Raw genomic sequence first — 14,565 nt, forward strand, 5'->3', positions numbered from 1 at the left:
TTAAATTGGATCAAACTTTTCGGGGAGCCTTCCACAAGCTTCCCACAATAAGTTGGGTGAATTTTGGCCCATTCCTACTGACAGAACTGGTGTAACGGAGTCGGGTTTCTAGGCCTCCCTCCTTGCTTGCACATGCTTTTTCAGTCCTGCCCACAAATTTTCTATGGGATTGAGGTCAGGGCTTTGTGATGGCCACGCCAATACCTTGACTTGGTTGTCCTTAAGCCATTTTGCTACAACATTGGAAGTATGCTTGGGGTCATTGTCCATTTGGAAAACCCATTTGCGACCAAGCTTTAACTTCCTGACTGATGTCTTGAGATGTTGCTTCAATATATCCACATAATTTTTCTATCTCATGATGCCATCTATTTTGTGAAGTGCACCAGTCCCTCCTGCATCAAAGCACCCCCACAACATGATGCTGCCAACCCTGTGCTTCACGGTTGGGATGGTGTTCTTCGGCTTGCAAGCCTCCCCCTTTTTCCTCCAAACACAACGATGGTCATTATGGCAAACAGTTATATTTTTGTTTCATCAGACCAGAGGACATTTCCCCAAGAAGTGCGATCTTTGTCCCCATTTACAGTTGCAAACCGTAGTCTGGCTTTTCTATGGCGGTTTGGAGCAGTGGCTTCTTCCTTGCTGAGCGGCCTTTCAGGTTATATCAATATAGGACTCGTTTTCCTTTATTTATAGATATTTTTGTACCTATTTCCTCCAGCATCTTCACAAGGTCCTTTGCTGTTGTTCTGGGATTGATTTGCACTGTTCGCACCAAAGTATGTTCATCTCTAGGAGACAGAACGCGTCTCCTTCCTGAGCGGTATGACAGCTGCGTGGTCCCATGGTGTTTATACTTGCGTACTATTGTTTGTACAGATGAACATGGTACCTTCAGGTGTTTGGAAATTGCTCCCAGGGATGAACCAGACTTGTGGAGGTCAACAATTTTCTTTCTGAGGTCTTGGCCAATTTCATTTGATTTTCCCATGATATCAAGCAAAGAGGCACTAAGTTTGAAGGTAGGCCTTGAAATACATCCACAGGTACACCTCCAATTGACTCAAATTATGTCAATTAGCCTATCAGAAGCTTCTAAAGGCATGACATTTTCTGGCATTTTACAAGCTGTTAAAAGGCACAGTCAACTTAGTGTATGTAAACTTCTGACCCACTGGAATTGTGAAACAGTGAATTAAGTGAAATAATCTGTCTGTAAACAATTGTTGGAAATATTACTTGTGTCATGCACAAAGTAGATGTCATAACCGACTTGCCAAAACTATAGTTCCCGCTCAGCCCAGTCAAAACTGTTCGCTGCTCTGGCACCCCAATGGTGGAACAAACTCCCTCACGACGCCAGGTCAGCGGAGTCAATCACCACCTTCCGGAGACACCTGAAACCCCACCTCTTTAAGGAATACCTAGGATAGGATAAAGTAATCCTTCTAACCCCCCCCCCCCCCCTTAAAAGAGTTAGATGCACTATTGTAAAGTGGTTGTTCCACTGGATATCATAAGGTGAATGCACCAATTTGTAAGTCGCTCTGGATAAGAGCGTCTGCTAAATGACTTAAATGTAAATGTAAATGTATAGTTTGTTAACAAGAAATGTGTGGAGGGTTGAAAAACAAGTTTTAATGACTCTAACCTAAGTGTATGTAAACTTCCGACTTCAACTGTATGTCTGCTATGTTTGAAATTTCAAGTTGAAACGTACACCAAAATGCTTTTCTTGCCAGCTCTAAAGCTGTGGGATTCCACAACAGCACCATGTCTGCTTGCATTTTATAGCATCTGTGGCATGGAGCCATGGTGATGATGCATTACATGTTGGAGGGAAGAGCAGAGCAGCAACCGACTGGGTTATTCTGGATTCATAGAGACACAATACACCATTTGTCTCGTCTCTTTTTTATTTGCTAATCCCAACCAAACCCAACTTCATCTGTTTCTGTATTGTGTTTGTCAGTTCCAGCTAGCCTGACGGTTCTAGTCTCAGGGTTACAGTAAGACTATTGTCGTCCTGGATGCTGGATCTAGAGTATTTCTGTCAACAAGGTCGGTCTACAGAGTTAAGCTGGAGTCATTCAGCGAAAGCCTTGACCGTCAGTCAGACTGGGGGTAGCTTGGAAGCTTTCATCACTGCTTTGGCATGACGGATTGGCAGGCGAATCAATACGCTCCGTCTTTCCCTACTGTACAGGGAAGGCAGTTAGTATGAGTCATTCAGACGCCCAGACAGCCTTAATAAGCCTAATACCCTTTACAATCAGACAGGGTCTGTCTGGGGCACTCCAGGGTAGACAGCAGACGGGGGATGGAAGGGTGGGGGGCGGGAGGGTTTAAAAGGCTTATTACTCCAGGAATTCATTCCATTGCCTTCAACTGCAAGAAGTCTTTAACCTTGCCACTTGTTTAGATCAATAAAGAAGACCTTATGGATCGTACCAGATGCTGTCATTTAGAATACAGGTGATGGCTTTGTTAGGAGAATAAACAGAGTCAATGGATAGAGAGAGAAAAAAAGAGAGACTGGGGGAGTAGGGGGTGAGTAGCATCCATTATCGAGACCATTCCCTTATAGCGTCATGCAGAAATATGAACTGAAATTGATCACAGTGTGATCCTTGATTCCATACAGTCCTTTGTCATGTCAAATCAACTTTTTTTTAAATGTTTGGATGAAAATATAATGCAGTCCAGTCCATTCACCTGAACTGTATTCACGATTCAAAGCCATTGCCATGATGCATTACATGTTGGAGGGAAGAGCAGAGCACCCATTGGGTGCCCTTTAATAAAATCCAGCAATGTTTCATCAGAGCATAAAGTTGCCAGTACATTGTGAGCATGGCATCTAGAAGACTTATACTAGAATTTCAAATTATGTAATTTAACAGGAGGGGGGGGACTCCAAATGTCCTTATATATATTTTTATTCAAATGTAAGACAACAGCCCAATATTTCATGCAGGATTTTCAATACACCATAAGTGCACTATCAATCTGCAGTTTGATGCAGAACAACAGAGATCTATTGTGGCAATTGCAATACCATTGTCCTGCTGTTATGTTGATTCTGAAACTGTTGTGAAACATGCATTTCATGATCCCAATCCCAGTTTTCCACATTTCCATATCAAACCGTGTCAGTTGTCAAAATTCCAACATGATGACATTGAAAGCAACAAAGAGCCCAATACCACACACGCACCATAATGTCTCTCACTCTCAGGATGCATCCTAAATGAAAGCCTATTTCCTATATAGTGTACTACTTTAAACCAGGGCCCATAGGGCTCTGGTAAAAAGTAGTGCACTATAAAGTGAATATGGTGCCATTTGGGACACAGACCAGTGCATTTCATTCTGTAGAATGTGCTAAAGCCACAGGCTAGGAGAGACTAAGCTGGCAGGCAAACGCTCTGACAGCTTTTCTTAATACGTCCTCGCTGTGCCCGACAGACAGCATTTAGGAGGCAGACAAACCCACGCCCTGGGAAGTGGCTCGCTCCGGCCTGAACGGAGCAAAGAACCACCACCTTACCACAAGCAGCATCTGTTTGGGGGAGACACCTGGGCTCTGCCTACAGGAGCCCCTGTTGGACTATTAGATAAGCAGGCTGCAGTCCTATGAGCAAGGGCTCTCCGTTTAGCACAATGCTGTCCACCTGAATTCCTGAAGATACAGGACAAACATAGCCACCGCAATGAACTAGACCAGACTTGGCCCCAGGGAACGGTCTATCCATAATTTGTGCTGAGGCAAATATGGGAGAAAAAGAGGTGTGCATGATAGAATGTCAGAGCTGCAATTGTCTATTTTATTCATTGAAGTGGATGTGATGCGAAATATTTAGGACACATGATTAAATATAGCAGTGTGTAGAGTGCATTAAGCATAAAGAAGATGGTGACCCCAGGCAATTGTTTTTCACTGTGCTTTCAGGTTCTGTGACACATTTCCTCTGGGATTTTGATTATTTCAATCACAGTAAAACACAGATGCATACTGAAAGTCTGATTCATAAATGTTGAATAAGAAACCAGTCATAAAAGATTTAATCAGATCACATACTTGATTGGCAGCTCACAGACACCACCTCAGGTCACGTAAAACATAGACACACAGATATTGACAAGTAGAATCCATTATTGGATTCTTTATTTGCTAACCCATAGGCCTGGCTGGTGTGGTCGTCCATGAATAAATGATCAGAGGGATAAGTGGGATCTGATCTCTAGTCTGTCAGAGGAGAAAACAGCTCCCCCATTACTGACCCCACCCTGACCTTCACCGTGACCTTCAGTTACCTCAGGGACACAACGCTCAGGTTCAGTGGAGGAGGAGCAGGGAATGTCATTCAAGCTTCATACAACACTGATTCAGCAAGAAAATCAATTTGCATCCTCTTTTTTTTTGCATCAAACCTTTCTGACAGGTAAATCAGTCTCCCCTCAACTATCCATTTGAAAAACTTGGGAAAAACCCATCTTAATGATATACGCGGTCTGAGAGGAGATGAGCTGTCATGATGTAAGGGGGAATGTTTTTAAAGGTCAGTCAAATCAACCATAATATTTCAGTCAACTGTAATCAATTTCTGAATGGGAAATGAGGGGAGAAAGAATCTGTTTTTGGAAGTCTTGTATAAGAGTTAACTGTGGGTACGAGCTTGCCTAATGGATTGACTGCAGGTGGAAAAAAGTGATAAAAGTGTCTGGATGAAGTGCCATGGGAAATAGGCCCACTGCATCAYACTCAAACAAAGACAAACACACTGGCTCCTCAGTTCAGTCAAGCTCACCAACATTTTCTTAGAACAACTAAAGCTAAATGGACACTAACCACAAATGTAGACGCTTTGGGGTGCCTTATTGTCCTGTCTTGACAGAATAAAATGTCATAGATATGCCTTACTCAACCCAGTTAGTAAACTAACAATGTGAGGCCTGTGAATCTCACTCACAAGTCTTCAGACCCAGCAACAGCAAGCAGGCTGGTGTAATAATACTGTGGATGAGAGACTTTTGAGTTTCTTTGGATCTGCAGGTGTCTGACTCTGTTGGTTTGAGTTAACTGATGAAGTAACATATGGTTTTCTGATTAGACAGACTTTCATAAATCCCACGCAACATTTTCCACTGCTGATTCTATTAAAAAGGATTATGTGGAGAGAGTTTCTTGACTGTGTCCAACTCGCTAATAATCACCAAAATGAAAGCTAGACAGTCAGGGATTTTGAGGGGGAAAACAAACTCAATTTAATAAAAAATAACTAAAACCTAATCAAAAAGGTGTAGAAATGATAATGGACCTACATTCATACAGTTTCTTGACTGTGTCCAGCTCACTTATAATCACAGAAAAGAAAGCTAGACAGTCAGGGAGCATCAAACATTTTTAAAAAGATGGATAGAAGACTATATTTTGCAAATTTTGACTGCGAGGAAATATAACCAATTTTCAGTGAGGCCCTCCAGACCTCGTTGAAGGCGAGGGGCAAAATGAGTTTAACACCCCTGGTTTAGTGCTTAAGATTGGTTAATTGGAAATCAGAATCAGCGATTTTAGAAAAAGGGCTCATATCAGGCGAGATCTTTACATGACACGTTTTTGATATTCTAGAGAATACAGACCATTTCCAATGCATATTTTGAGGTTTGTGGAATGCACCATATACTGACAAATTCTGAATCCAGATGTGTCTTTTAGACATATATGATATTGGGATTTCTCAGAATATCACACATGGACATTTCCTATACTAAGGGAATCCAAAAATGTTTTGCGCATGAAAGAAAAATATGGATTTCATCTTTTGTCAAATTATTGAGCGTGTGCTGAAAACTCAGAAATGCATCAGAAATTGTCATTTTTTCAGTATATCAAAAAGCATATTAAGATCCGGATATGGACCTCAGCCAAGAGAAGCCTATCTGGAATCAATATAGCTTAATATCTTGAATGTGTTGAAAAAACACAGCTATGTAATGTATACCATTAGTATTTGTCAACATGTTGAGAGAAAATAGTATGTCACATATCTCAGGATATATATGGACTCATTCAATATCCTGAGATATGTGACATCCTATTTTCTCTATTTGATGACAAATACTGACAGTAGCACTACATAGTATAGTTTCTCAGCACATACAATGCATATGATCTTGACTGAGGCCCATATCAGGATCTTGATATGCTTTTTGATATGCTAAATAAGGAGAATTTCTGATGCTTATTTTAGTTTTGAGGACATGCTCAATAATTTGCCAAATATTAAATCCATATAATTATTTCAGACACTAGCTAAACTTTTCAAAATGTTTAGGCTTATTGTATTACTGGTTAATATAAGATAGCTAGCTAACTAACTTAGCTAGCAACTTAGCTAGCTAGCTTGTTCCAGTTGGCTAGTTTTCTCATCATGAATGGAGCAGGTAGAGTTTCTACCTTGTTGTATGCTTATGTGAAATTACAATATTTTCTTGCAATATTGACACAATTTTCATTAATGATTTTTGCATTGGCAGTTTGGAGTGGATCACAGACCAACACTACCACCATGTTGGGTCTGGACTGCGAAGGACCGCCACCGGCACCGCTGACAACCCAATCTGCACCCATCGCATCCATAACACACAGAGCAGGCAGGGGTATTGAGGGTGTGCAACTTTTATTTTCTGTTAAATAAACAAAATACATTTTTAGCAAAGGTTGATCTACGTTTGCATCTTTACAGGAAACGTGTAGTAAATGGAGCTCTGGATAAACAGAAATAGCAGAGATGTACTTTGGATTAAATATGAAGATGTTTGCCTTTTCGTGCCTTGTAGCCTACTACTGAATATGGTATAAATGCTCAGATATGCCATCTTCATGTGAAGAAGCACAATGATTTTCGGCGCCTGAACAGGTCAAATAATTTGTGCGCTGGACATTGATCATGAGTCAATGTCCAGATGAATATTAAATATTCATGAGATGAATATTAAATATCATATAAGGATATCTACTGAAATGGTTAATAAAATAAAAACAATATGGATCCATAAATGCTCAGGTAATGACTGATATGATACATTTCTGAAAGTATGCGGACTCGTTCATGCCTAACTATAAAGGCATGTTCACACATACCCTTTCCGGAGTTAAAATATTCAACAAGTATGTAAGCGGGTGCACGCGCATCAGGTGCGTGTCTTGGGGAGATCTCAACTCGGATATCTCCCTGGACTCATACGATAGCAGGGAGATTTCTGAGGTCTGGATTGGACATAGAAACTGTTCCATTACGTAGAGTATCCTAGCTCCATATATGAAATGAAGGACATGGGTATCTGGAGGATGTCTACGCCTTATATCTAATAAAATGTCAGATATCCGGGAATATAAAGATAAACATATCCCCTGATATTGACCCTTTTCGCCCAGTGGTGTCTTTATTATTCTGAGATTGGAAAGATGTGATATTGGTGGGGTAGGGGTAAAACAACTTGAATATGTTTTCTTTTCTCCAAAGTGAACAGCATTTTTCTCACTGGAATCTGGCAACACTTGCACATCATCATCTACTTGCACATCATCACCTGCACATCTATCACTCCAGTGTTAATGCTAAATTGTAATTATTTCACCTCTTTGGCCTAAGTATTGCCTTACCTCCCTACTCTTCTACATTGTATTGTATTATTGACTGTACATTTGTTTATGTGTAACTGTGTTGTTGTTTTTGTCGCATTGCTTTGCTTTATCTTGGCCAGGTTGCAGTTGTAAAATGAGAACTTGTTCTCAACTGGCCTACCTGGTTAAATAAAGGTGAAATAAAATAAAAACCACAAAATCTGGCTGTTCATTTCATATCTCTACCCAGGTTTTCAGCAACATCAATGCTGACCTCCGTATTGTTCGAAGTACTGTCTGTCTCATATGGAAAAGCTACAAAATAGTTTTCAGCTAACTGAGCACAGCTAATGCAACAGACAGGTAGGGGGTCTGGGAGCGGCAGGTAGCCTAGTGGTTTGAGTTCTGGGCCAGTAACCAAAAGGTTGCTAGTTTGAATCGCAGAGCAGACAAGGTGAAAAATATGTCCATCTGCCCTTGAGCAAGACACTTAACCCTAATTGCTCCAGGGTCGCCGTCAATAATGGCTGATCCCTAGCCGTGACCCCATTCTCCGAGGGTGTCTCAGGGGAAGTTGGGATATGCAAAAAACAAATGTGAAACATGACAAATATAAGCACCCCCTATTTGAGGTAGAGCCAATCCACTGAAACTCCTGATGAAAACAGGTAGGGGAGAGGAAAGGGGGGGCAGGCTTGCATCATAGAGGACAGAAAGAAAGAAAAAAAGAAAAAAAGAGTGAGAGCGAGCATGTGGTGCCACTCTACTAAACACACCTGATGCTACTCATGCTGCCTGTCTCAGATCCTAGCTTGCATCGCTCCAGTTGGGTGGCGACAATCTGCCGCTCGGCTTCCAGTTCTCGAGTCAGTCGCTCAAATTGCAGCTCCTGTAAAGAAATGAAAAAGTTATTGTCAGTAAGCCTATCTATATTGTGCCACAAAGGATCTAGCTTACTGTATTCATGAATCATTCTCAAATTGTTCTTATGAGGATTGTGACAATTCAAATGCTTCAAAACATCCAGTTATTGTAGCCTAACCACGCTCACCCTCAACATTGGGGTCCCTCAGGGGTGTGTGCTTAGCCCCCTCCTGTACTCCCCATTTACCCACAACTGTCTGGCCACGCACGACTCCAACTCCATCATCAAGTTTGCTGACAACACAACGGTGGTAGGGAGGAGGTCAAAGAACTGGCAGTGTGGTGCCAGGACAACTACCTCTCCCACAACGTCAGCAAGACCAAGGAGCTGATTGTAGACTACAGGAAACAGTGGGGAAGGGGAAATATATAGCTGCACCCTTGAGAGCATCCTGACTGGTTGTTACACCATCTGGTATGGCAACCGCACCACCCGCGACCGGAAGGCCCTACAGAGGGTGGTGCCAATGACACATCGCATCACTGGGGGTGAGCTCCAAGCCATCCAGGACGTACAGATGTAGGATCTTAATTTGAGCCAGTTCGCTGCAGCAGGAAATGTGAATTATTATGTGGATTATAATTCATGGACATTTTGTAGGGGTTAATACATTTTTTGTTAGGGCAAACCAAGTCTGACATTTCAAAGTGGAAATTATAAACTTTAGAAACCTTTAAAACTCAAATACACTACAAGTTTGCATTTCCTGCCATGCAGGAAAATTCTCAGCAACAAAAAAGTGATAAAATTAAGATCCTACATCTGTATATGTCAGGTGGTGTCTGAGAAAGACCCAAAAAATTGCCAAAGACTGCAGCCACCTGAGACATGGACTGTTCTCCATGCTCCTGTCCAGCAGGCGGAACCAGTGCATCAAGGATCAGACCAATAGACTCCTAAACAGCTTCTATCCCCTGGCAATAAGACTGTTAAATGGCTAATGACTACTGCTCTCCCTCTCCCACAGACTATCCACACTGACTCTATGTCCATCCACAGGTCTCTACCCACTCAGACACAACCTACGCTGCTGCTAATTATTTTTTAATTATTATTATTTTATTTTATTTAAATTTGATCCCCTTTTCTCCCCAATTTTCGTGGTATCCAATCGCTAGTAATTACTATCTTGTTTCATCGCTACAACTTCCATACGGGCTCGGGAGAGACGAAGGTCGAAAGCCACGCGTCCTCCGAAGCACAACCCAACCAAGCCGCACTGCTTCTTAACACAGCGCGCCTCCAACCCGGAAGCCAGCCGCACCAATGTGTCGGAGGAAACACCGTGCACCTGGCCCCCTTGGTTAGCGCACACTGCGCCCGGCCCGCCACAGGAGTCGCTGGAGCACGATGAGACAAGGATATCCCTACCGGCCAAACCCTCCCTAACCCGGACGACGCTAGCCCAATTGTGCGTCGCCCCACGGACCTCCCCGTCGCGGCCGGCTGCGACAGAGCCTGGGCGCGAACCCAGATACTCTGGTGGCACAGCTAGCACTGCGATGCAGTGCCCTAGACCACTGCGCCACCCGGGAGGGCCTTCGCTGCTGCTAATTTGATTACTGATTAGATGTATTACTCCATTAAACTGTTGTCCATTGATTATTGATTGCCATTACTATTAGTATTTATCTATTTATCCTCTACTGGTCACTATTACTCCTGTTTACATGTACATTACCATTAATACATTACCCTAAATATTTATATATATCCTACTACCAATCACTTTATATGTATAAACCCACCTCAACCACATCAGTACCTCTGCACATTGAATAAGGTACTGGCACTAACCTTTATATACTTGAATTCTCATGTTTCTAACTCACATCTTAGTTCTTTTGTTGGTTTTAATTGTACTTTTTATTCCATTTTCTATTATTATCTATATTATTATTATTATCACCACATTGTAGCCTAGTGGTTAGAGCGTTTGACTAGTAAGGGAAAGTTTGCAAGATCGAATCCCCGAGCTGACAAGGTAAAAAATCTGTCATTCTGCCCCCGAACAACCCACTGTTCCTAGGCCGTCATTGAAAGTAGGAATTTGTTCTTAACTGACTTTCCTAGTTAAATAAAGGTAAAATAAAATAAAAATGAAATTGTTGGAAAGAGCTCTCAAGATAAGAATTTCACTGTACGGTTTTACACCTATTGTATTCTGTGCACTTTATAATAACTTCACGTAATAAAGCATTTATAATGGCTTAGTAAATAGTTTATTCATAATGTATCATTACTCCAACATCTGTAAATGTTAGTAACCTAGTTATTCATACATTTATAAACAACTTTTAAAGTATTTCATAATGATTCATAAGATCATCCATAAAACCATTTATTAATCATTAGTTAAGTATTGTTGCTTGGCCTCATCTAAAGTGTGGGCTATATATAATTTATAAATACTTTAGAAATGTTTTGAGTGACAGGTGTAATTTCTCACAAAAATAAATTGGTAGACAGTTCCTTGGTAGGCAGTACCTGATGCCTCAAAATGACCGAGAACATATCAATGGTTAAACAATAAGCACACAATAGAGGAGAAAATATATTGACAAAAACAGTCACACTGTTGTAGTAGTAGTGTGATGTGTAACTTCAGACTAAGAAATTACATTTACATTACATTTAAGTCATTTAGCAGACGCTCTTATCCAGAGCGACTTACAAATTGGTGCATTCACCTTATGATATCCAGTGGAACAACCACTTTACAATAGTGCATCTAACTCTTTTAAGGGGGGGGGGGGGGGGGGGGGGTTAGAAGGATTACTTTATCCTATCCTAGGTTTTCCTTAAAGAGGTGGGTTTCAGGTGTCTCCGGAAGGTGGTGATTGACTCCGCTGACCTGGCGTCGTGAGGAGTTTGTTCCACCATTGGGGTGCCAGAGCAGCGAACAGTTTTGACTGGGCTGAGCGGGAACTGTATTCCTCAGAGGTAGGGAGGCGAGCAGGCCAGAGGTGGATGAACGCAGTGCCCTTGTTTGGGTGTAGGGCCTGATCAGAGCCTGAAGGTACGGAGGTGCCGTTCCCCTCACAGCTCCGTAGGCAAGCACCATGGTCTTGTAACGGATGCGAGCTTCAACTGGAAGCCAGTGGAGAGAGCGGAGGAGCGGAAATGAAATGCTAGAGAAGAAATGCTGAGAAAAAGAATTTTTTTGGGCAGAAAATGCTAACATAAGCGTTTCTTGGCAGTGACTTTTCTACAAAAACCAAAGTGTGGATTGCAGTCACTCCTTAGAGCAGTCTAATCTTGGTTAACCCAGAATTAAAATCTTGCGTAATTTGGTCAGCTGCATGATTAAGTTCTGGGCCATACATGTTAGAAATTGGGAGTTCCGGTTTGCAAAGTCTCCACCCTTGCAAAAGAAAACAGCCAAAGACCACTGCTTACGAGGTAAGGAAACACATATCTGAATACATCCCATTATTTTAAAGAGTTACTACCCCAGTAAAGGTGCCGCCAAACAAACCATGTGTGAAAATAGTCTGCGCTTAAAAGACTGAAGCACAGGAAATATTTAAAGGTTATACATAAAGGTTATATGCAATTTCAAGGTTGAAAATTCTTAATAACATTTAAATGTGATAAACAATGAGTGCACAAAACATTAGGAACACCTGATATTTCCATGACATAGACTGACCAGATGAATCAAAATCAAATCAAATTTTATTTGTCACATGCGCCGAATACAACAGGTGTAAACCTTACAGTGAAATGCTTACTTACATGCCCTTAACCAACAATGCAGTTTTAAGAAAATCCCTAAAAAAAGTAAGAGTTAAGAATAACAAATAATTAAATAGCAGCAGTAAATAACAATAGCGGGGCTAGATACAGAGGGTACCGGTACAGAGTCAATGTGTCAATGTGCGGGGGGCATCGGTGTCGAGATAATTGAGGTAATTATGTACATGTAGGTAGTTATTATTATAAAATTATTATTAAAGTTATTAAAGTGGCTATGCATAGATAATGACAGAGAGTAGCAGCAGTGTGGGGGGGTGGGGGCAATGCAAATAGTCTGGGTAGCCATTTGATTAGTTGTTCAGGAGTCTTATGGCTTGAGGGGTGAAGCTGTTTAAAAGCCTCTTGGACCAGACTTGGCGCTCCAGTACCACTTTCAGTACCGCTTGCCCTGCGGTAGCAGAGAGAACAGTCTATGACTAGGGTGGCTGGAGTCCTTGACAATTTTTAGGGCCTTTCTCTGACACCGCTTGGTATAGAGGTCCTGGACGGCAAGAAGCTTGGCCCCGGTGATGTACTGGGTAGTACGCACTACCCTCTGTAGTGCCTTGCGGTCGGAGGCTGAGCAGTTGCCATACCAGGCAGTGATGCAACCCGTCAGGATGCTCTCGATGGTGCAGCTGTAAAACCTTTTGATGATCTGAGGACCCATGCCAAATCTTTTCAGTCTCCTGAGGGGGAATAGGTTTTGTCGTGCCCCCGTCACGACTGTCTTGACCTCCTCCCTATAGGCTGTCTCATCTTTGTCGGTGATCAGGCCTACCACTGTTGTGTTATCATCGAACTTAATGATGGTGTTGGAGTCATGAGGGGACTGAGCACGCACCCCTGAGGGGCCCCCGTGTTAAGGATCAGCGTGGCGGATGTGTAGTTACCTACCCTTACCACCTGGTGGCGGACCTTCAGGAAGTCCAGGATCCATTTGTCCCAGGGTCTTTAGCTTAGTGATGACCTTTGAGGGCACTATGGTGTTGAACACTGAGCTGTAGTCAATGAATAGCATTCTCACATAGGTGTTCCTTTTGTCCAGATGAGAAAGGGCAGTGTGGAGTGCAATAGAGATTGCATCATATGTGGATCTGTTGGTGCGGTATGCAAATTGGAGTGGGTTTCTGGGATAATGGTGTTGATGTGAGCCATGACCAGCCTTTCAAAGCATTTCATGGCTACAGATGTGAGTACTATGGGTCAGTAGTCATTTAGGCAGGTTACCTTCATGTTCTTGGGCACAGGGACTATGGTGGTCTGCTTGAAACATGTTGGTATTACAGACTCAGACAGGGAGAGGTTGAAAATGTCAGTGAAGACACTTGCCAGTTGGTCAGCGCATGCTCGGAGTATACGTCCTGGTAATCCGTCTGGCCCAGCGGCCTTGTGAATGTTGACCTGTTAAAAGGTCTTACTCACATCGGCTGCGAAGAGTGTGATCACACAATCGTCCGGAACAGCTGATGTCTCATGCATGTTTCAGTGTTACTTGCCCCGAAGCGAGCATCGAAGTTATTTAGAGTCCCACTCCTTGAAAGCGGCAGCTCTACCCTTTAGCTCAGTGAGAATGTTACCTGTAATCCATGGCTTCTGGTTGGGGTATGTAGGTACAGTCACTGTGGGGACGACGTCCTCGATACACTTATTGATAAAGCCAGTGACTGATGTGGTGTACTCCTCAATGCCATCGGAAGAAACAAGGAACATATTCCAGTCTGTGCTAGCAAAACAGTCCTGTAGCTTAGCATCTTCTTCATCTGACCACTTTTTTATAGACAGTCACTGGCGCTTCCTGCTTTGATGTTTGCTTGTAAGTAGGAATCAGGAGGATAGAGTCATGGTGAGATTTGCCAAATGGAGGGCAAGGGAGAGCTTTGTACGCGTCTCTGTGTGTGCAGTAAAGGTGGTCTAGATTTGTTAACCCTCTGGTTGCACATTTAACATGCTGATAGAAATGAGGTAAAACTGATTTAAGTTTCCCTGCATTAAAGTCCCCGGCCACTAGGAGCGCCGCCTCTGGTTGAGCGTTTTCCTGGTTGCTTATGGCGGACTACAGCTCATTGAGTGCGGTTTTAGTGCCAGCCTCGGTCTGTTGTGGTATGTTGACAGCTACGAAAAATACAGATGAAAACTCTCTAGATAGATAGTGTGGTCTACAGCTTATCATGAGATACTCATCCTCAGGCGAGCAAAACCCTGAGACTTGCTTAGAAAAGCACCAGCTTTTGTTTATAAATATGCATAGGCCCCCTCCCCGTGTCTT

General features: G+C 42.5%; 1 protein-coding gene across 9 annotated transcripts in view; it reads right to left on the bottom strand.

Moving 5' to 3' along the window:
- The window catches only part of LOC111956711 (catenin delta-2), a 145,832-nt gene that overhangs the window by 96,587 nt on the left and 34,680 nt on the right, over nucleotides 1-14,565 (bottom strand). For all 9 annotated transcript variants that reach the window (XM_023977244.2, XM_023977246.2, XM_023977248.2 and 6 more), the window contains one exon: nucleotides 8,410-8,522. In XM_023977244.2, coding sequence (XP_023833012.1) covers nucleotides 8,410-8,522 — 113 coding nt within the window. The remainder of the gene's footprint in view (nucleotides 1-8,409; nucleotides 8,523-14,565) is intronic.

Source organism: Salvelinus sp. IW2-2015, linkage group LG32 (genome assembly GCF_002910315.2).
Source record: "Salvelinus sp. IW2-2015 linkage group LG32, ASM291031v2, whole genome shotgun sequence".
Lineage (NCBI taxonomy): Eukaryota > Metazoa > Chordata > Actinopteri > Salmoniformes > Salmonidae > Salvelinus > Salvelinus sp. IW2-2015.